This window comes from Aquarana catesbeiana, linkage group LG08, assembly GCF_042186555.1.
Source record: "Aquarana catesbeiana isolate 2022-GZ linkage group LG08, ASM4218655v1, whole genome shotgun sequence".
Taxonomy (NCBI): Eukaryota; Metazoa; Chordata; class Amphibia; order Anura; family Ranidae; genus Aquarana; species Aquarana catesbeiana.
The window spans coordinates 71944274-71967139 of record NC_133331.1 but is presented as its reverse complement, the minus strand read 5'-3'; the positions used below and the strand labels follow the sequence as shown (position 1 = coordinate 71967139).

Sequence of the window (22866 nt, the reverse complement as noted above, 5' to 3'; positions counted from 1 at the left end):
CCTCAAAAAGCAGTGAAATCTAAAAAAAAAAAAACCAACAAAACGTTTTTTGACAAGTCCTTTATTAAACGGGCGGCTTCCAGATTCTGATAAGCCTCCCACCCCCAGACCCCGGCAACCACTGGCCAACGTTGTCAAGAAGAGGCCCTTGTCCCCATCAATATGGGAGCAAGAATCTTTGGTATGGTTCAGGTGGGGGGGGGGGGGGGGCGCTCGCTTGTCCCCTCCCTTTCCTGACCTGCTGGGCGGCATGCTCGGATAAGGGCCTGGTATGGATTTTGGGGGGGACCCCCACGCCATTTAAAAACATTTTTTTAATCCATACTAGATTTAAAGGGCCTGGTATAGACCTGCGGGGGACCCCAACGCCGTTTTTCTTCGCAATTTTTTTTTTGCCCCCAATTTGGAGCAGGGAATCCCGCCGACAGCTGATGACTCATCGGTTGTTAAGGACGTGACGGTTGGCTTTCCAACCCCCTCCTTAGCAACCAGCTATATACAGTGTGTTTATAGTATGTAAAGAGAAAAAAAAAAGGTAAAACTCAAAATGCATGAAAACTGCATGCAAAAACGCATACAAAACAAGGGTTTAACCACTTACTACAAATAGCCATAGCTGTATGTCGGTACTTTGACGTAGAATACCGGGGTTATGGCAGCAGATAGCTGCCATAACCCTGGAATTTTCTGTAACGGCGGGCGGTCCTCTTTATGATAAAAGTGGTCTCTGCGGCCCTCCCACCACGCTCCGATCGTCTCCGCCGCTTTCCGGAGCCGCCGGTAGCGGCAGAGACGATCCAATGCTGTCCCCTCAGTAGCATGGAGCCGAGCAAGGGAAAGATAGCCCCCACTCGGCTCTTTAACATTGGATGACGGAAGCGACGTCACCAATTGTCTTAAAGGGGAAATGTTGTGTGTTGTGGCTGTTAACCTAGTTACACCACTTGTACCTACAAGTATGCCTATAATACGGCTTACCTGTAGTTACTGTAAATATCTTCTAAACCTGCACGGTTTAGGAGATATTTACCATATACGCTTGTGCCAACGTCATTGGCGCTTTCGCTGTGAAGAAACGGCCCTCCGTGCCATTTCTTCACTAGCAAGTGCCATGCATGTCGGCTCCCACGCGCACATGACTCCGGCCAGTCACAGAGCTGGAGTCCCGGCCCCAGAAGGAAGAGGGGCGAAGATGGATGCAGCCACCAGCGGGGACAACTTGGGCTTCGTTTGCAGGTAAGTGCCACATAATGGCCTAGTATGTGATGCATACTAGGCCATTACGCTTTTACTTTGCAGGGGAAAAAAGAAGAAGTAAAACCCAAGTGTAAATGTGAGTTCTGAGGTCTTTTTGACCCAAGATCTCACATTAAAGAGGTCCTGTCATGATGTTTACATTCCTTGTAATAGGAATAAAAGTGATCCAAATTTTTTTTTTAAAGGACAGTGTAAAAATAAAAAATAAAAAGTAAAATAAATCAGATTTTTTTTTTTAAAGCGCTCCTGTCCTGTCGAGCTTGTGCACAGAAGCGAATATATACGTAAGTCGCGCCTGCAGATGAAAACGGTCTTCAAACCACACATGTGAGGTATCGCCACGATCGTTAGAACGATAGTAATAACTGTAGCACTAGACCTCCTCTGTAAGTCAAAACTATAACCTGTAGAAATTTTTAAACTTCGCCAATGCAGATTTTTAAGTGCCAAAGTTTGTTGCCATTCCACAAGTAGGCGCAATTTTGAAGCATGACATTGGGTATCAATTTACTCTGCATATATACAGTGCTTATCAGACCGTCCTCACTCAACCCTTTTTACCCCAGATGAAACATTAATATAATTTTCAGGTCTCAGGGAACTGTTACTAAAACCAATTCATTGGGGTCAATGGCAAAACGCCCCCTAGTTTGGTTCGCACCAGAACTCCCAAATATGTAAAAAAAAAAAAAAAAAATTCAGACCCGAACCTCAAACCCTAACAAAGTCTATGGGACCCGAACTTGAAAAATCAAAAGTCCCATTTTGAAGGCTTATATGTAAGTTATTGGACATAAAAATGGTATAGGGGCCAAGGTAATGCACTGAGGAATATGTATCATTGCAAACATTGTTTTTAAAAAAATATCATTTTTACAGGAGCAGTGATTTTAATGATGCTTAAAGTGAAACAATAAAAATGAAAAATTCCTTTAAATATAGTACCTGGGGGGTTCCCTTAGTCTGCCTGTAAAGTGGCACATCTGTACCATGTATACATTTATAAAGAAAAAGAAATTACATTTAAATTGCCGACAAAACAATATATAAATGTTTAAAAAACGGCGTGTCGGCTGCCCAGGCCTCTGGGTCTGGTATGGATTTTAAGAGGAACTCCACGCCAAGATTTTTTTTTAAAACGGCATGAGGTCCCCCCAAAATCCATACCAGACCCTTATCCGAGCATGCAGAAAATGGGGGGGGGGGGGGGCAAGCGAGCGCCCCCTCCCTTCCTGAGCCACACCAGGCCACATTCCCTCAACATTGAGGGATGCTTTGGGATGAGGGGGCTCTGCCTCCCACCCCAAAGCACCTTATCCCCATGTTGATGGGGACAAGGGCCTCTTCCTGAGTGTTGTGGGAGTCTGCGGGCAGGGGGCTTATCAGAATTTGGAAGCCCCCTTTAACAAAGGGGCACCCAGATCCCGCTCCCCCCTTTGTGAATTCCGCGCCCCCCTACCCATTCACCAAAAATGTGTCAAAAATAAATAAAAAAACACACAGTTTTTGACAATTCCTTTATTACAAATTAAAAAAACAATGTCCCACCATGTAGATCCATCATCAATCATGATGCCTGCTGCCACCGCCAAACCCGAAAAAAGAACTAAAAAAGCTCCGCCCACTATGAAGGCTAACCGTCAACTGCAGGCTCTGCTGCGTGACAGTTCTTATATAGGTAAGGGGTGGGGCTACCTGGTGACGTCACCTGGTGGCACCGCCCCATGCCCCTACACATTAACAGCAGAGTTGGCTAGTTCATGATAGACTGATTGGAGGATCGTCTGTGTAGAGATGGGTCAAAATAAAATGGATGCATAGAAGTGGAGGATGATTTGTCAATCAGTTGTGTGCCACTTTATAGGTTTTCCTTGGAAACTCTTACACATTTCTTTAACAATAATAAAGTTGTTTAACTTAGAGATTTCATAGTATACTTTTTCAAACTCTTTTGTTTCTAGAATGACACCATTAGAGTGATTGTCGTGTTTGGAGAAGACCATGCGTTCACGCTTTTGGAGGAAAATACCTACAAAAAGTCTTTCTTTTTCCTGGAAATCTTTAAAGAAAGTACAGAATCTGAAACTCTGATCCCTTATGAATTCAGACTTAACGATGTAAGTACCAAGATGATGCAATGCCTGTCAGAAAAATGATAAGGTGAGCCAAAATGTAACCAAAATTACTTCCACTAAAACAACATTGTGTACAATATGTCCTCTTGAAACTGAATGTATTTACAAATCAACTGTTGTGTTCCTCCACACATCCAACATACAGTGCATCCGAAAAGTATTCACAGCGCCTCACTTTTTCCGCATTTTGTTATGTTAAGCCTTATTCCAAAATGGATTAAATTCATTATTTTACTCAAAATTCTACAAACAATACCCCATAATGATAATGTGAAAGAAGTTTGTTTGAAATCTTTGCAAATTTATTAAAAATAAAAAAACAAAAAAATCATACGTACATAAGTATTCACAGCCTTTGCTCAATACTTTGTTGAAGCACTTTTGCCACCAATTACAGCCTCAAGTCTTTTTGAGTGTAATGCTACAAGCTTGGCACACCTAATTTTCGGCAGTTTCTCCCATTCTTCTTTGCAGGACCTCTCAAGCTAAATTAGGTTGGATGGGGAGCATCAGTTCACAGCCATTTTCAGATCTCTCCAGAGATGTTTATTTGGGTTCAAGTCTTGGCTCTGGCTGGGCCACTCAAGGACATTCACAGAGTTGTCCCGTAGCCACTCCTTTGTTATCTTGGCTGTGAGCTTAGGGTCGTTGTCCTGTTGGAAGATGAACCGTCACCCCAGTCTGAAGTCCAGAGCGGTCTGGAGCAGGTTTTCATCAAGGATGTCTCTGTACATTGCTACATTAATCTTTCCCTCGATCTTGACTAGTCTCCCAGTTCCTACCGCTGAAAAACATCCCCACAGCATGATGCTGCCACCACCATGCTTCACTGTAGGGATGGTATTGACTAGGTGATGAACGGTGCCTGGTTTCCTCCAGACATGAAACTTGCCATTCAGGCCAAAGAGTTCAATCTTTGTTTCATCAGACCAAAGAAATTTGTTTCTTATGGTCTGAGAGTCCTTCAGCTGCCTTTTGGCAAACTCCAGGCAGGCTGTCATGTGCATTTTACTGAGAAGTGGCTTACGTCTGGCCACTCTACCATACAGGCCTGATTGGTGGAGTGCTGCAGAGAGGGTTGTTCTTCTGGAAGGTTCTCCTCTTTCCACAGAAAATGCTGGAGCTCTGTCAGAGTGACCATTGGTTTCTTGGTCACCTCCCTGACTAAGGCCCTTCTCCCCCGATCGCTGAGTTTGGCCAGGAGACCCACTCTAGGAAGAGTCCTGGTGGTTTCAAACTTCTTCCATTTATGGATGATGGAGGCCACTGTGCTCAATGGGACCTTCAATGCTGCAGAAATGTTTCTGTACCCTTCCCCAGATCTGTGCCTCAATACAATCCTGTCTCAGAGGTCTACAGACAATTGCTTGGACTTCATGGCTTGGTTTGTGCTCTGACATGCACTGTTACCTGTGGGACCTTATATAGACAGGTGTGTGCTCTTCCAAATCATGTCCAATCAACCGAATTTACCACAGGTGAACTCCAATCAAGTTGTAGAAACATCTCAAGGATGATCAGTGGAAACAGGATGCACCTGAGCTCAATTTTGAGTGTCATGGCAAAGGCTGTGAATGCTTATGTACATGCAGAGGCGGACTGACCATTGAGCCACTCGGGCACTGCCCCGAGGGCCCTGGGCCACTAGGGGGCCCCATCAGGGTTGCCAGACTCAGTAAAACCAGGGACAGTATGTAAAAATCTGTGTTTTTTTACATCTGGCTCTGAAATGTCCCTTATTGACATCCTTTTGGTCTAAAAATCCTGAGATTATAGCTGCCCCACCTCTCCAGTACCTTCTCAGCCAATAGAAACATGTCTGTGTATACTGTGTGTACATGTATGTGTATACTGTGTGTGTGTATACTGTGTGTGTGTATACTGTGTGGCCCCATAATCTCTGATTGCCTGGAGGCCCCATAATCTCCTATTGCCCAGGGGCCCCATGAGTTGTCAGTCTGCCCCTGTGTACATGTGATTTTTTTGGTTTTATTTTTAATAACTTGGAAAGATTTCAAACAAACTTCTTTCATGTTGTCATTATGGAGTAAACATAAGAAAAATAAGGAATTGCGCTAATACATGTGCAAAATGGCATAAAAGATTTTTCCTTGAAAAAAAGTTTTTTGATAATAGGTGTAAATGGAAATAAATATGAATAGCGGTTGATTGTGATCCACCAAAATGTCCCGTCAAGTGAAAACTCAATATAATATAATAGGAACTCCAAATCACCCACAAAAAATACAAAAAAGAGTCCAAGTGATATTATGATGAATCCGTGACAGCAAAGGAGGGTCCACCACCAAGACTAGAAGGGGTTACTCCTTACCGGATGGCCATGACCCCCCACTACAGAGGATCACAGCGAGCAGACAACCTTGTAAGACAGAAAATGGGAACTTCTATCGGCATCCACTAGGGGTCATCTCACCGTCAGCCACACCAGCGAAACCCATGGCAGCGATACACCATAAAATATATAAAGGGAGCTCACATAGTGTAAAACCATCAAGATTTATTTGAAATTTAAAACACAAAGTGAACACTTACAAAACGTGTTTAGATAAAATAGCCTTAAGTCTGGTTCCTTGGCCACAGGATCACGGACAAACCCGTCCTGCTGGAATGCAACACTGTTTGGGGGTGACGTCAGCGCGTCGTCTGGCTCCGCCCATTTTCATTATGGAGTATTGTTTGTAGTATTTTAAGCAAGATATGAATTTAATCCATTTTGGAATAAGGCTGTAACAAAACAAAATGTGGAAAAAATGTAGTGCTGTGAATACTTTCCGGATGCACTGTAAAGTGGTTCACCATCTTTTAAAGTGAAGTTCTCTATAACTTTACTAGTCTGCATGAATAAATGCCATATGCTGCAAAATATAGTAACAGTGTAATTTTACAGAAAAGCCATCCTTGAGCTCCAATCAGTGACTTTGCCTTGGCTGAGATGATGTCTTTAGTCTGCTGCAGGCAGGGGAAGTCTTTCCTCAATCTCCCCCCCCCCCCCCCCCCCCCCAAGCAAGGTTGGTGAAAACTGGGATGACAACTGTCTCCCATTTTTGCTCTTACTTTATCGCCATGTGCCCCTAGTGCAGACTACAAGTGATCGTGCCAACGCACATTGCTCAAGCATGGTCCACTTTTGTCCCTATCAGGAATTTGGTCCAGAGCGATGATGTGCAACCAGTACTAGATCAAGCACATGTAGACAGGAGTGATTGTGTAAGATGCGCTGACTATGTAGGATTGAAAATCCTCCAAAGGGATATAACCTGTGTAGGTACTAAAGATTATGTGTATATTTTGGGTTAGTGAGTGTCACTGCCAGATAAACAAATTGAATAAACACAAATAACAGCAAAGTGTATGTGAATCAAAGTGCAAAAAAAGATATGCACAAATATCTCTAACAAATAAAAAAATCACTCTAAACTTGAAAAAGTGAATAAAAAAAGAGGGTGCAAAAAAAACAGATCTAAAAAGTCTCAAAAGAAATTGGATGCTGATCCCAAAGTGTATGATCGTCTCTCAAACTATGGCATGAAAACACCACCGTCCTCAAAGGTAATAAGATTGGCTGCTTACCAGACCTGCACGGGTCACTGAGTGTGTGTGCTGATCCACAGCTTTGGACTTCGTTCCTCTATATACCAACTTGCGGAGGCTCAAGATGGACACCGGCTCACGACAGACCCAGATGGATCGATAAGTGTGTATGCTCATCCACAGCTGATGGAATGGGTTCTTCTATACACCAACCTGCGGTGGCTTGAGTGGATCGCCAGCTCTCAGCTCATAGTGGAATTTAAAGCTTGAAGAAAGACTGATGGTGCATTACCATTGATGAAATCCAAGTTTATTTTAACCACTTCAGCCCCAAGCCTTTTTTTTAGACTTGTTTACGAGTTTTTTTTTGCTAGAAAATTACTTAGAACCCCCAAACATTATATATTTTTTCAGACACCCTAGAGAATAAAATGTTGGGTATTGCAATACTTTATGTCACACCAACTTTGCGCAGCGGTCTTACGAGCGCAATAGTTTTGGCAAAAATACAGTTTTTTGAATTAAAAAAATAAGAAAACAAAAAAGTTAAGCCCAATTTTTCTATATTGTGAAAGATAATATTACGCTGAGTAAAATGAAACCCAACATGTCACGCTTCAAAATTGCACCCACTCGTGGAATGGCGACAAACTTCGGAACTTAAAAATCTCCAATGGCGATATTTAAACATTTCTGATGGTTACCAGTTTTGAGTTACAGAGGAGGTCCAGTGCTAGAATTATTGCTCTCGCTCTAACAATCGCGGCGATACCTCACATGTGTGGTTTGAACACCGTTTTTATATGCAGGTGTGACTTACGTATGCGTTCGGTTCTGCGCGCAAGCTCGGCGTAACGGGGTGCTTGAAATTAAATTTTTTTTTTCTATTTAACTTTTTTTTTTTACACTGTCCTTTTAAAAAAAAAAAAAATTGGGGTCACTTTCATTCCTATTACAAGAAATGTAAACATCCCTTGTAATAGAAAGAAAGCATGACAGGACCTCTTAAATGTGAGATTTGGGGTCAAAAAGACCTCACATCTCTCATTTACACTAAAATGCAATAAAAAATAATTTTCCCTTTAAGATCATTGGGCGGAAGTGACATTTGACGTCACTTCCGCCATCTAATGTTATGGAGCCGAGTTGGGGCCATCTTTCCCTCTCCCGCCCCCGATAAAAGTGATCTTGCGGCGAATCCGCCACAGAGACAACTTTTATCCTAAAGAGAACCGCACGCCGTTTCTGAAAATACTGGGGTTTTGGCAGCAAACTCCTGCCATAACAACAGTATTTAGCATCAAAGTACCGACGATTTGCGTGAAGTGGTAAAATGCACTTCCAAAAATAGCACACATCGTGTTGGCACAGGTGCCTGCAGTGCGGTCCGTGCACGCTGACATCACGGCTGACTCCATCCAACACGTTTCCCCTAAGGAGGCGTCAACTGGGATTGGAGGTCCTCCTTAGGGGAAACGCGTCGGACGGAGTGAGCCATGACGTCAGCGCGCACGGACCGCACTGCAGGCATCCGCGCCAACAGGATATCTGTGCTATTTTTATAGTTTGGAAGTGCATTTTAAAATAAACTTGGATTTTATCAAAGGTAATGCACCATCAGTCATCCTTCAAACTTTACATTCCACTATGAGCTTGAGAGCTGGTGATCCACTCAAGCCACTGCAGGTTGGTGTATAGAGGAACCCATTCCATTAGCTGTGGATGAGCATACACACCTATCGATCCATTTGGGTCTACTGCGAGCCGGTGTCCATCATGAGCCTCGTATATAATTGGTATATAGAGGAACGAAGTCCAAAGATGTGGATCAGCACACATGCCCAGTGACCCATGCAGGTCTGGTAAGCAGCCAATCTTATTACCTTTGAGGACGGTGGTATTTTCATGCCATAGTTTGAGAGACTATCATACACTTTGGGATCAGCATCCAATTTCTTTTGGAACTTTTAGATTTGTTTTTTTTTTTCCAGTTTAACCCCTTTTTTATTCACTTTTTCATGTTTAGAGTGATTTTTTTTATTTGTTAGAGATATTTGTGCATATCTTTTTTTGAACTTTGATTCACATACCCTTTGCTGTTATTTGTGTTTATTCAATCTGTTTATCTGGCAGTGACACTCACTAGACAGTCCAGAATATACACATAATCTTTAGCACCTACACAGGTTATATCTAGGGTTGCCACCTCATCCCTTTAAACCCAAACACATATGAATTACACAGGTTCTGGGTCTGATTAAGGTGGTAATCAAACTCACTTGGTGCCTTAGCTACATTAAAATGGTTGTATACCCATTTTTTACACTTTGACCTACAGGTAAGCCTATAATAAGGCTTTCCTGTACGTAAAAAGAACATCTCCTAAACCTGTACGGTTTAGGAGATATTCCCCTTGCATGCAGCCGCTGACTTCAGTGGCGCATGCGCTCTGAGTTTCCCGGCTGAAAGGTCCGGCAGACGCCGGACCTTGCCAGAAAGAAGTCTCCTGCGCGCATACCCGGAAGACACGCCGAGGGAGAATGTCCGCTCCCTCGGCATGGACCGAGATCACCTGCCAACGCCTCGATCTAAGGTAAGTATTTCATAATGAGCTAGTATGCGGTGTATACTAGCTCATTATGCCTTTCGCCTTATAGGTTTAAAAAAATAAATCTGCGGGCTTTAAATTAGCCTCAGAACCTGTGTAATTCATATGTGTTTGGGTTTAAAGGGATGAGGATCGCAACCCTAATTATATACCTTTTCAATCCTTAACACATAGTCAGGGCATCTTACACAATAAATCACTACTTTATTCCTGGTATTCAGGGAGTCTCAGGTGCAGCAGACAATTGCTTATTTTCTGGTCAGCGCTTCCCTTTACCACACGCACATTTACCAAATGTAGACAGGAAGTGGCTAAAGTAGGCTGGAGGAAATCAACAGCACTTACACAGACATCTCAAGTCTCCCGCGAGGTGCGGGAGACTCCCGAGTTTCTGTGGCGGCTCCCGCACACCCGCAAGCGCCTCCCCATCTCCCGGGAATGATCGGTGCAGGGAACAGCTGTGAAGTCCGACTCTGCAAACAGCTTCCGCTCCTAGCATCCCTATCAACACTAAACAATCTGTCCTTGTAATTAGGGCTCCACCTGGCGGCCATTTTGTGGTGGACCAAATTGCATTGATTTTAATGGGAAAATTCTCAAACGCTAGAGAACAAATGTTCTTCTTGTGTTGAGTCTCCGGCAATTTTCCTAAGTAAAACACCTCCTTACAGCATAGGGCAAAAAATATATTATATTATATATATACACACACACACACATACACATATACACACATACACACTGTTTATTTGTTATGTTTTTTACTTTAGTTCAGAGCAGATATATATAATCTGCTTTGAAGTAAAAAAATAAATAACAAGTGTATATGCTGACATCTCACCAAAGCCCCCCCAGAAAATCTAAAAAAATTGTAATAAATTGTAAAAAATTAAAAAGTGTAAAAAAATAAAATAAAAAACTACTGACACCACTCTCCCCTGCCCTACAAACACTGTCCACTGCCCCAACCCCCTCCACCCAAAAAGCATTGTGAAAAAAAAAATTAAGAAACAAATGAAATTGTAAAAAGATCAATTATTAAAAATAAAAAAACGACTAACACCGTCCACATACCACCCACCCCCTTCCCCAGAAGCACTGTGGAAAAATATTAAAAAGGTGATTTAAACAATATTTAGCTGTGGGGGGGGATTGCGGGCGCGAATCGCCACCTCCCTGAAATTAGTTTTTGCAGGTTGGGATGTCTGCTTACAACATATCAAAACAAGTTGAAAACAGCATTTAAAAAAAAAAATCACGGCAATTGTTTATGATGCACAGGAGGGCACTTATCAAGTCTGTCACATGGCAAGGCATGGGCAGTGAGACAGATTTACTGCAGTTCATATTTCTTTGATGAATTCCTCCATCTGCTGCTGTAAAATAGCACTGCAACAGGATACAACCTCCCCCTGACCCAGCCGGGGTCCGTCCATAAGGGGTGCAGGGGTGCCGCCCGCTAATCTCTATGCGCCGGCCCCTAATCTCCATGTGGGGCGCTGGACGCATAGAGTTCTACGAGATTTTTTTGTTTTGTTTTCTTGAAGCACATGATTACAGCCAGAGGCTCTAATTGGCTTTAAAAAGTTTGGGCTCTGGGAGCAGTGAGCCCATCCACTTGTGACATTAGCGAATCAACATTCGCTATTGTCTTCCTGCTTCTCCTCCTGGCCAATCAGGACAGGAAGCGGGTCCTAAGATCGGATAGGCCGGAAGGAGAAGGGACCGGATTGTCAGGGAGGAGAAGCTACCAGATTGGCCGGGAGGAGAAGCCGATGAAGCCGACCGTGATCTGGATGGGGTAAGTGCAGGGCTGGTGGGCTTGTGAGGGGGCTGGTTAGCGGGGCGTTTGAGCAAGGGGGAGAGGTATGGGCAGTGTGTGGTATGTTTGCCGCCCCCCAAAAAAATTAGCACCAGCCGCCATTGACCACTTCTTTATTTTTGGTCTAGAGAGAAATTCAGAAACTCTCGCTGTGAGATATTTACTAAAACTGGTGCACACAGAATCTGGTGGAGCTGTGCATAGTAACCAATCAGCTTATAGGTTTTATTGTCATAGCTTAATTGAACAAGCTGAAGTTAGAAACTGATTGGTTGATATGCACAGCTGCACCAGATTCTGTGTGCACTGGTTTTAGTAAATCTCCCCCTCTGTGTCTCAGGAAGTGGATACCGACGCATCCTTACTGCCCCCCCCCCCCCCCCCGATCTGATGCCCTTCCGCTGCATGTAAAAGTGATCCAGCGGCTCTATAGCTGCTTGGATCACTTTTACATTGTAAGGAAACCGCTGACTGAAAAAAACTAAACTGGGATCCGCCGACTGAAAAAACTAAACGGTCTAAGGACGGACATGGTTAAACAAATATATATATATATATATATATATATATATATATATATATATATATATATTAATTATGTATTAATGATTACAGTGCTGCATTAATTTGTGTCTTTTATATATGCCTAGAGCTTAGTTTTAAAGACGTTCTCTTTCTTCCCCAACAGTTCCCGATTCCAGTCGATGATACAACTTACGCCTGTACCTTCATCCCTATGCCAAATGTATCTACCAAGCATCATATAGTTAAGGTGAGGTCCTCAAAAATTTGCCAAAGGTCAAAATAAATATGAAAAGGACCAGCAGTCCAATTATGACAGTTGGAAGCTTTATACAGGTTAACATAGCACTAAAGATTCAAAAATGAGAAGTTACTTTCAAGGTGTAAATACAGCAAAAGCCATGTGGAAATGCAACCATTCAAGGGGATATTCCGTTCAACATGTTCTTTCTGGAATGTGCAATGGCTAGGACCATTGTCAGGGTTTTTTGTTTTTGTTTTTTTGCATTCTAAAAACCAACTGGGGACAGAAAACAAGTAGAAATCTCTCCAATGGGGGACACAGAACAATAGAATCCAGACATGTAACATGTTTCTCCATGTTACAAAGAAGGTCTTTATTTGTTACTTGGTTCTCTTTGGAGGAACTTCATCTCTCTTCTTGTTACAGTGATGGGGGGACATCTCAGCAATTGGGATAACAATAAAAATAATTGGTAGAACAAAGGGGTGAGGAGTGTAGAAACTCTTTTATCAAGTGAGAATCCACTTTGGGTGCTTTGTCTAGTGTGTAATCTAGAAAGCCCTCCAAAGGTTGGGGCCAAGATCATAGCGCTTTTCTTAAAATAAATTTGAAATGGAGGAAAGTGCCATACTGGAACTTTTTCTTAGCTTAGTGAATGTAGTGAAAATTCAATTCGCAAATACCCAATCACATGCAAGGAAAAAAAAATCTGCATATTTGCATGTACAGTACACGATTAGATGAATGAAGCAAGCAGAACTTCACCTTATTCACTAATCTAAGGGGAAGATCCTTTGCAAAGTGTATATAGGCATACCCCACTTTTAAGTACACAATGGGGTTTATTTACTAAAGCTGGAAAGTGCAAAATCAGGCTCACTTCTGCATAGAAACCAATCAGCTTCCAGGTTTTATTACCAAAGCTTAATTGAACAAGCTGGGGTTAGAAGCTCATTGGTTTCTATGCAGAAGTGAGCCTGATTTTGCACTTTCCAGCTTTAGTAAATAAACCCCATTGTGTACTTAAAAGTGGGGTATGCCTGTATTCTATCTGCCTTTAGTATATCAACTCCCTCTGTGTCCAGAAAAAAACGTTCCTTATTTTTGCATGTAGAACAATTTAGAAACAGAGCCAGCACATTTTGGGGTCCCAAGAGCCTTCTTCTTTAGACTTATAGGAAATTGTACAAACAATTTTGTAAAGCTTATACTCTTATAACCATATCTATATTTTCTGTCATGATTAGAAACATTAATGTATGAAAATTGGAAATAACAATTACAACACTTTCTCTATTATTAATAGAGGAACCCATCTTGATGATGATAAGAAATCTATAGTTATACTGCTGCCTACAGGAGAAATGGAAAGTAGTTTCAGAAAACTGAAGGCCCCATGAGGTCCTAAACCCTCCCCAATCCCAAAGCCTTCAGGGGGCTGACTTTCAGTTTTCTATGTGCCTAGTGTCCATTCCACCGTTATGTACACCTTGCTAGTACTGAGTTGGACCCCATTTTGCCTTCAGAACTGCCTTAAATCTTCATGGCATAGATTCAACAAGGTTTTGGAAACATTCCTCAGAGATTTTGGTCAATATTGACACAATAGCATCACGCAGTTGCTGCAGATTTGTCTGCTGCACATCCATGATGCGAATCTCTCATTCCACCACATCCCAAAGGTGCTCTATGGGATGAGATCTGGTGACTGTGGAGGCCATTGGAGTCCAGTGACCTCATTGTCATGTTCAAGAAACCAGTGGTGAGATGATTGGAGCTTTGTGACATGGTGCATTATCCTACTGGAAGGAGCCATCAGAAGATGGGTACACTGTGGTCATCAAGGGATGGACATGGTCAGCAACAATACTCAGGTAGGCCGTGGTGTTTAAATGATGCTCAACATGGTACTAAGGGGCCCAAAGTGTGCCAAGAAAATATCCCCCACACCATTACCCCACCAGCAGCCTGAACCATTGATACAAGACAGGATGGATCCATGCTTTCATGTTGTTTACACCAAATTCTGACCCCACCATCTGAATGTCACAGCTGAAATCGAGACTTAGCTGACAGGAGTAGCACCCGGTGGGGTCTTCTGCTGCTGTAGCCCATCTGCTTCAAGGTTCGATGTGTTGTGCGTTCAGAGATGGTATTCTACATACCTTTGTTGTAACGAGAGGTTATTTGAGCTACTGTTGCCTTTCTATCATCTGGAACCAGTCTGCCCATTCTCCTTTGACCTCTGACATCAACAAGGCATTTTCCTCCACACAACTGCCGTTTACTGGATATTTTCTCTTTTTTGGACCATTCTCTGTAAACCCGAGAGATGGTTGTGAGTGAAAATTCCAGTAGATCAGCAGTTTTTGAAATACTCAGACCAGCCCGACTGGCACCAACAAACATGCCTTGTTTAAAGTCACTTAAATCCCCTTTCTTCCCCATTCTGATGCACAGTTTGAACTTCAGCAAGTCGTATTTATTAGGTGTACCTAATAAAGTGGCCGGTATAGAGAGAAAACAAGGGTAAAATAAAAAGGGCACAGAATCCAAAGCCTAATTCCCAGAACACTGTATAAATATACATATATAGAAAATTAATTATTTTTATCTTTATATGTTACAGTATGAGATAATTGTTGACCCTGACAGCATTGGGATAGTTCATCACATTCTGATATATGGCTGCGGCAACAACCTGAATTTCTCATCAGAGATCGGAGCTTGTTATGGCAGTGACACCAGATACGCCAAGTGTATGAACTCCTTGTTTGGGTGGGCAGTCGGCGGAGAGGTCAGTATAAAATGGCACATTGATTTGTGCACAGATAAACAAACTTGCAAAATGATCTTACCATCACTGCCATGGTATTCATTCAAGTGCATATCTTGTTGGCAAATCTTTTTAATGAGCAGGTGAATATGCTGGCAAATAATGATGGCCAATATCCTTTTTAAAGGATAAGTTCACCTTTTTTACAAAAAAATAATCTTTTTGCAGGTAAAAAACGTGCATTTATTATTTTTTTTTACTAGGATTCTGGATTGCCTTGCGCCGCGATCACACAGATCATGGGTAGCATGGAAGACTCCTGCAGACTTGTCAGTGTGTGTGTCTGCTCGTACCTCGTACGGACAGGCAGATACACACTGACAGGAAGAGACAATGAACCATTCACAGAACACAAGCAGGAGGGAGAACATGCAGCCAATCAGGGTGGAACATGCAATATGTCCCCAAAGGTGAACTCATCCTTTAAAATGTGTGGCAAATATTTGGCCAATCAGACAACAGACCTATATGTGGGCTTCCTGGCCAAACTGTTATACGTGGAATACTTAGTACGCAATTAGTGATACGATAAACTGAGATTTTTTTTTTTGTGAACTTTCTGCAATAATCAGGAAATTTTGGCAAAATTTCACCATTTTGGCACAATGCATTAGAGTCAATGGAGAATGTAAAATGTGTTTTTTACAAATAGGCTTTAAAGGGCTTCTGAGGGCTATGGAAGCTCCTTTAAAAGTAGTAATAAAGGGTCACCATTTTTTGTCACTGCATTCACACCATTAAATCGGTATTAAACCCAAAGCCAAAAATATAATATATTGCAGCTTACCAATTTCTGATGTGGTGGCTGCATTCGTTTTCTTTTTCAGGCTGTTTCCCCTCTGTTTTCACCTGGTGATCTGGCCAGTAACACACCTCCTGTATTAGAGCCACCCCACTCTGGATGAAGGAGCGCAGGGGGTACCCTTGGACAGCAGAAGTAGAATTAGATATTACCAAAAGTATTGGGACGACTGCCTTTACACGCACATGAATTTTACTGGCATCCCAGTCTTCGTCCGTAGGGTGCAATATAGAGTTGGCCCACCCTTTGCAGCTATAACAGCTTCAACTCTTCTGGGAAGGCTGTCCACAAGGTTTAGGAGTGTGTCTATGGGAATGTTTGACCATTTTTCCAGAAGCGCATTTGTGAGGTCAGGCACTAATGTTGGATGAGAAGGCCTGGCTCACAGTCTCTGCTCTAATTCATCCCAAGGGTGTTCTATCGGGTGAGGTCAGGACTCTGTGCAGGCCAGTCAAGTTCCTCTGCCCCAAACTCGCTCATCCATGTCTTTATGGACCTTGCTTTGTGCACTGGTGCGCAGTCATGTTGGAACAGGAAGGGGCCATCCCCAAACTGTTCCCACAAAGTTGGGAGCATGAAATTGTCAAAAATGTCTTGGTATTCTGACGCCTCAAGAGTTCCCATCACTGGAACTAAGGGGCCAAGCCCAACCCCTGAAAAACAACCATATAATTCCCTGTCCACCAAATGGTTTGGACAAGTGCACAAAGCAAGGTCCATAAAGACATGGATGAGCGAGTTTGGGGTGGAGGAACTTGACTGGCCTGCACAAAGTCCTGACCTCAACCCAATAGAACACCTTTATAAATTCGAGCGGAGACTCAGAGCCAGGCTTTCTCGTCCAACATCATTGCCTGACCTCACAAATGCACTTCTGGAAGAATGGTCAAACCTTGTGGACAGCCTTCCCAGAAGAGTTGAATTTGTTATAGCTGCAAAGGGCCAACTCAATATTGAACCCTACGGACTAAGACTGGGATGCCATTAGTGTTCATGTGCGTGTAAAGCAGTTGTCCCAATACTTTTGGTAATATAGTATATGTTAACAAATTGAAGCCAAACTCCAGCTAAGAGTTAATACGCAGTTACAGTGACAATTTTTTCTCTTTTGGGATAAAGGTTTTACATAAATAAAACTGATCACTGTAAGCACCCCTGCCAGTGGTAAATGGTTTGTCATATCCCTCTAACCAATACATGTGCAAAAAAGCTAATTCCTTTGAAAAACAACAGGCTTACTGGCAGGAGCACCTGGTGAAATTAAAGAAAAAGCCTAAAAAAGGAAACTAATGCAGCCATCACATCTAGGAACTGGTAATCTGCAATATAATAAATGTTTTCTTTTGGGTTTATTGCTGCTTTAAAGGGGGGATCCGGCCGGGGAAAAAAAAAATTAAAAGTCAGCAGCTACAAACACTGTAGCTGCTGACTTACCTGTCCTGGGTGCCCGCGACGTCGGCCGCCCGAGGCCGACCCATCCCTCGGCTCTCCGGTCCCGGCACCGCCATCCTAACTAAGGGAAACAGGCAGTGGAGCCTTACGGCTTCACTGCCCGTTTCCTACTGCGCATGCGCGAGTCGCGCAGCGCTTTGTGAATGGGACGCGATGTGTTGTGGGACACATACAGTTCCCATAACACACCGCGCCACATTCCCCAGAAGACAATGCGGGGAGGAGAAGGACAGAACATCACCGCGGCGTAGGAAGAGGCAGATTAGGAAGACTGCCTACCAACAGCCATTTCAGGTGAGTAAAAAAATTTTTTTTTTTTTTCCTCCAATTTTTTAGGGATTTTTTGGTGCAATTTTTTTGTGGTGGACCTCCACTTTAAGGTAAAAAACACATTTAGTACACTTACAACTACCCCCCGGTTTGTACCAGAACACCTCAAACAGGCAAAAATTTCTAGTGAACATGCGAACCCTATTAAAGTATGTGTGACACGAACATGAAAAACTCCTTATTTTAAAGGCTTATATGCAAGTTATTGCCATAAAAAGTGTTTGGGGACCCGGGTACTGCCCCAGAGGACATGTATCAATGCAAAAAAGGTTTTTCTAAAACAATCTTTTTTTCAGGAGCAGTGATTTTATTAATGCTTACAGTGAAACAATAAAAATGAAATATTCCTTTAAATATCATGCCTGGGGTCCCCTTAGTCTGCCTGTAAAGTGGCACATCTGTGTGATGTGTTTTACAGTGCCGCAGACAAATTACATTTTTCAAGGAAAAAATGTAATTTAAACTTGCTCGCGGCTGTAATTTATTGCCGGCTCCCGGCAATATAGATGAAAAAGCTATGAAAAAAACAGCGTGGGGTTCCTCCTCCAGTCCATACCAGGCCCTTCGGGTAAGTTTTTAAAAAATTGGCGTGGGGTCCCCCCCAAAATCCATACCAGACCCTTATCCGAGCATGCAGCCTGCAACCACTTCTGGTGGTGTTACACAGTACTGTGCACCCATAGTGCAGTTGCTACTACTTTTCTGGTGGTGTACACAGTACACAATACAGTGTAGTGTGGTTTTGCTAAACAAAATTACAGCATGTCCAGAAGGCCACTAAGGAGAGGCAGACTCTCACAGGCCACTAAAAGAGGGCAAGCAGGCTCTGTGTCTACAGTCAATAGTGCTGATCGTGGACACGGTGCATCCTCAGCACGTGGCCGTGGGGCACGCTTGTCCTTTTTTTCTGCAGCTGGCTTTGTTATTTAGCCACAACATGCAGAAGAGTTGGTGGAATGGATAACAAAGCCGTCCTCATCCTCTGTCACCCAGGCTCAGAGTAGTTTGCCTGCCAATGCAGCTGCCAAAGCGGCCTATTCCATCGGCTCCATGTCAACAGTCACTCTTTCCCTAGCCCCACCATCATGCACAGAGGAGTCCCCCGAACTATTCGACCACAGTGTCGGGTACATGCTGCAGGAGGATGCACAACGATTTGAAGGCTCCGATGATGGTACCCAGGTTGAGAAAGTGAGTAACGTGAGCCTAGATAGAGGGGGTGCCCAAGAAGGACAAGAAACTGTCAGTCATGTTCCCCCAGCTGCAGCATACTGCAAGTTTGCTCCAGTGATGAGGGAGGGGATGATGAGGTCACTGACTCTACTTGGGTGCCTGATAGAAGAGAGGAGGAGGCACATCTCCAACGAGGCAGGATGCCCTCCAGGGGGCAGCCACCCTATTGCATCACACCGCAGAGCTAAGCAGGTGCAGGGCGCTGCTGACTCCCCGCATGTTTTGAAAAGTTCTTTGATGTGGGCCTTTTTTGACACGTGTGCAGAAGATCGGACCATTTGTAACATATGTCTGAAGCGTATCAAGCATGGCCAAAACAGCAGCCGCTTGGGCACCACATGCTTGACCAGACATATGATGACCTCCCATGCAGTCCGTTGGCAACAGCACTTAAAAGACCCACATCAAAGAACAAGGCGGACCTCTCCTTGCTCCTCATCAGCTGGGATCTCCAACCCCACTATACCTCCAGTCCTCTCAGAAACCTGCACTGAGAGGAATGAAGGTATAGAAATAGGTGTCCCAAGTACTTGCGGCCAATCTGCTAGCAGTACATCAACATCCGATTTTAGCAGGCAAATTTCCCTACCCCAGTTGCTAAACCTTTAAAAGAAATTCGGTCCCAGCCATCCACATGCTCAGCGTCTGAATGCTAGCTTGGCCAAATTGCTAGCACTGCAACTGCTGCCTTTTCAGCTGGTATACGCTGCTCCCTTTCGTGAATTTGTGGAATGTGCGGTACCTCAGTGGCAGGTTCCTAAACTCCATTTCTTTTCACGGAAGGCCATTCTGGCACTCTATCAGCATGTGGAAGGCAATGTCTTGGCCTCGGTGGACAGGGTGGTCAGCAGTAAGGTGCATATTACCGCTGACTCATGGTCCAGCAGGCATGGACAGGAACGTTACCTTTCTTTCACGGTGCACTGGGCAACTCTGCTGGCAGCTGGGAAGGATGCAGGGCAGGGTTCAGTATTGTTGGAGCTTGTTCCGCCACCACGCCTCCAAAATGCTAGTCGTGATTCTGCCACAGCTCTCTCCTCCACCCCCCTCCTCTTCTTCTTCCTCTATGGCCTCTTCCTCTGTAAATTTGTCCTCTGAACCAGCGGTGCTCCGTAGGCATTCAAGGGACTCACTCAGGCAAAAAAGATGCCATGCGGTGCTTGAGTTGGTCTGCTTAGGGGACAGGAGCCACACTGGGGCAAGGATTCTGGCAGCTCTGCAGGGGCAGGCTCAGAGGTGGTTGACGCCAGCTTCAGCCAGGAATGGTTGTATGCGACAATGGCACCAACCTCCTCTCCGCCCTCCGACAGGGACACTTGACCCATGTTCCCTGTTTGGCTCACATCCTGAATTTGGTGTTGCAGAGGTCCTTGAGCAGGTACCCGGGCTTACAGGATCTCCTGAGACAGGCCAGGAAAGTCTGTGGTCATTTCCGCCTGTCATGTAATGCCAGGGCTCGGCTGGCTGACCTTCAAAGGGAATGCAACCCGCCCAAGAACCGCCTAATTTGTGACATGCCCACCAGGTGGAACTCAACGTTGGCAATGCTGCAGCAGCTGCACACGCAGCAGAGGGCCATCAATGAGAACCTGTGTGTGTGTGGCACCAGGACAGGGTCAGGTGAGCCTGGCTTTTTTTTGCCACGCCAATGGCTACTGATCAAGGATGCATGCACTGCCCTGTCACCATTTGAGGAGGCCACGAGGATGGTGAGCAGTGACAGTGCATGCATCAGTGATACTGTCCCTCTTGTCTTCCTGTTGGAGCACATGCTTTGTGGAATAATGGACAGGGCACTTGAGGCAGAACAGCAGGAGGAAGAGGAGGACTTCCTACCTCTCAAGGCCCCCTTTATCCAGATAGTATTCCTGCGGGTCCTCCGATCACACAGGAAGAAGAAGAAGAGGAGGATTGTGTCAGCATGGAGGTGGAGGATAACACTCAGCATCAGCAGCAGTCTTCAAGGGATCGTTTTCAATCCCCAGAAACCCATGGAGTTCTACGTGGCTAGGAGGAGGTGGTTGCGGATCATGTGATCCTTAGTGACCCAGAGGATCGAATGCCTCTGCAAACTTATGCCGCGTACACACGGTCGGACTTTTCATCTACAAAAGTCCGACAGCCTGTCCGACAGACTTCCGGCGGACTTTCGGCGGACTTGCAGCAGACTTTCTAACGAACGGACTTGCCTACACACGACCACACAAAAGTCCGACGGATTCGTACGTGATGACGTACACCGGACTAAAATAAGGAAGTTCATAGCCAGTAGCCAATAGCTGCCCTAGCATGGGTTTTTGTCCGTCGGACTAGCACACAGACGAGCGGATTTCGGGTCCGTCGTAGTTACGACGTAAAGATTTGAAGCATGTTTTAAATCTAAAGTCCGTCGGATTTGAGGCTGAAAAAGTCTGCTGAAAGTCCGGAGAAGCCCACACACGAACGGATTACCAGCCAGCTTTAGTCCGTCGGCGTCCGTTGGACTTTTGTAGACGAAAAGTCCGACCGTGTGTACGCGGCATTACGCTGCATGGCCTCCCTGATCCTGCAAAGCCTGCAAAAAGACCTTAGGATTCATGGTATCAAGGAGAGGGATCATTACTGGCTGGCAACCCTTCTTGATCCACATTACAAGGGTAAGGTTGCAGAAGTTATCCAGCCTTCGCAGAGGGAGCAGAGGATGAAACATCTTCAGAAGGTCTTGCGGAAAGGTTTGTGCAATGCGTTTCCAGAGCCTGGGAAGTTTAAATTTCCTGGTGCTGGACAACGTGTTGCTGAGGCTTCGCTCAGTCACAGAAAGAGTGGTGAAGAAGGTGGCCGGCTGACTGATGCCTTCAGACAATTCTTCAGTCCTCAGCGCCAAGGTCTGATCGGTTCCAACAACCATCACCAGCGTCTGAATTACATGGTGCAGGAATATCTAGGGGCAAGATCAGACTTGGAGACCTTTCCAACAGAACATCCACTGGGTTACTGGGTCTTGAGGATGGATCACTGGCCAGAGCTTGCACAGTATGCAATTTAGCTACTGGCCTGTCCTGCATCCAGCGTTCTTTCTGAACGCACATTCAGTGCTGCTGGAGGCTTTGTAACCAATCACAGAGTGCGCCTGTCCACAGACTCTGTTGATCGGCTCACATTCATAAAAATGAATCAGTCTTGGATCACCAGCTACCAAGCACCTGATGCTGATGTAACCGATTGATTTTTCTATTGATGTGGGAACCCCTTGAAGACTGCCTATGCTGAGAGACTATCCTATTATGATGAGTGACTATCCTATTCCTCCTCAATCTTCGTGATGATAGCTTCTAAGAATATTTTTGGTTCAGGGCACCACCACCACTGCCTAAGGCCCAATTGTTCTGCCCCTGTTTAACAGGGGTGTGTAATTACAATTTTTGATCAAATATTTCACAGCAGGGCTCATTCCTGCGCTCAACAAGAGTATCTGTGAGGGGTTGCAGTGTTGTGGCACCACCACCACCACCAAAGGCCCAGTTTTTCTGCCCCGGCGTGTAATTACAATTTTTGATCAAATATTTCACAGCAGGGCTCGTTCCTGGCTCGTTCCTCCGCTCAACAAGAGAATCTGTGAGAGGTTACAGTGTTGTGGCACCACCACCACTGCCTAAGGCCCAATGTTTCTGCCCTTGTTCTACAGGGGCGTGTAATTTCAATTTTTGATCTAATATTTCACAGCAGGGCTCGTTCCTGCGCTCACCAAGAGAATCTGTGAGGGGTTACAGTGTTGTGGCACCACCACCACTGCCTAAGACCCAATTTTTCTGCCCCTGTGTAACAGTGGCATGTAATTACAATTCTTGATATAATATTTCACAGAAGGGCCTATTCCTGCCCCACCAAGAGTAACTGTGAGGGCTTACAGTGCTGTGGCAACACCACCACCACCAAAGGCCCAATCTTTCTGCCCCTGTTTAACAGTGGCATGTAATTACAATTCTTGATATAATATTTCACAGCAGGGCCTGTTCCTGCGCCCACCAAGAGTAACTGTGAGGGCTTACAGTGTTCTGGTACCACCAACACCTAAGGCCCAATTTTCCGCAGAG

General features: G+C 44.4%; 1 protein-coding gene across 1 annotated transcript in view; it reads left to right on the top strand.

The window, feature by feature from the left end:
• Nucleotides 1–22866, top strand: part of LOC141105260 (putative DBH-like monooxygenase protein 2) — a 125649-nt gene that overhangs the window by 38683 nt on the left and 64100 nt on the right. The window contains exons 3-5 of the mRNA XM_073595144.1: nucleotides 3219–3374; nucleotides 12063–12146; nucleotides 14770–14937. Of these exons, the coding sequence (XP_073451245.1) occupies nucleotides 3219–3374; nucleotides 12063–12146; nucleotides 14770–14937 (408 nt within the window). The remainder of the gene's footprint in view (nucleotides 1–3218; nucleotides 3375–12062; nucleotides 12147–14769; nucleotides 14938–22866) is intronic.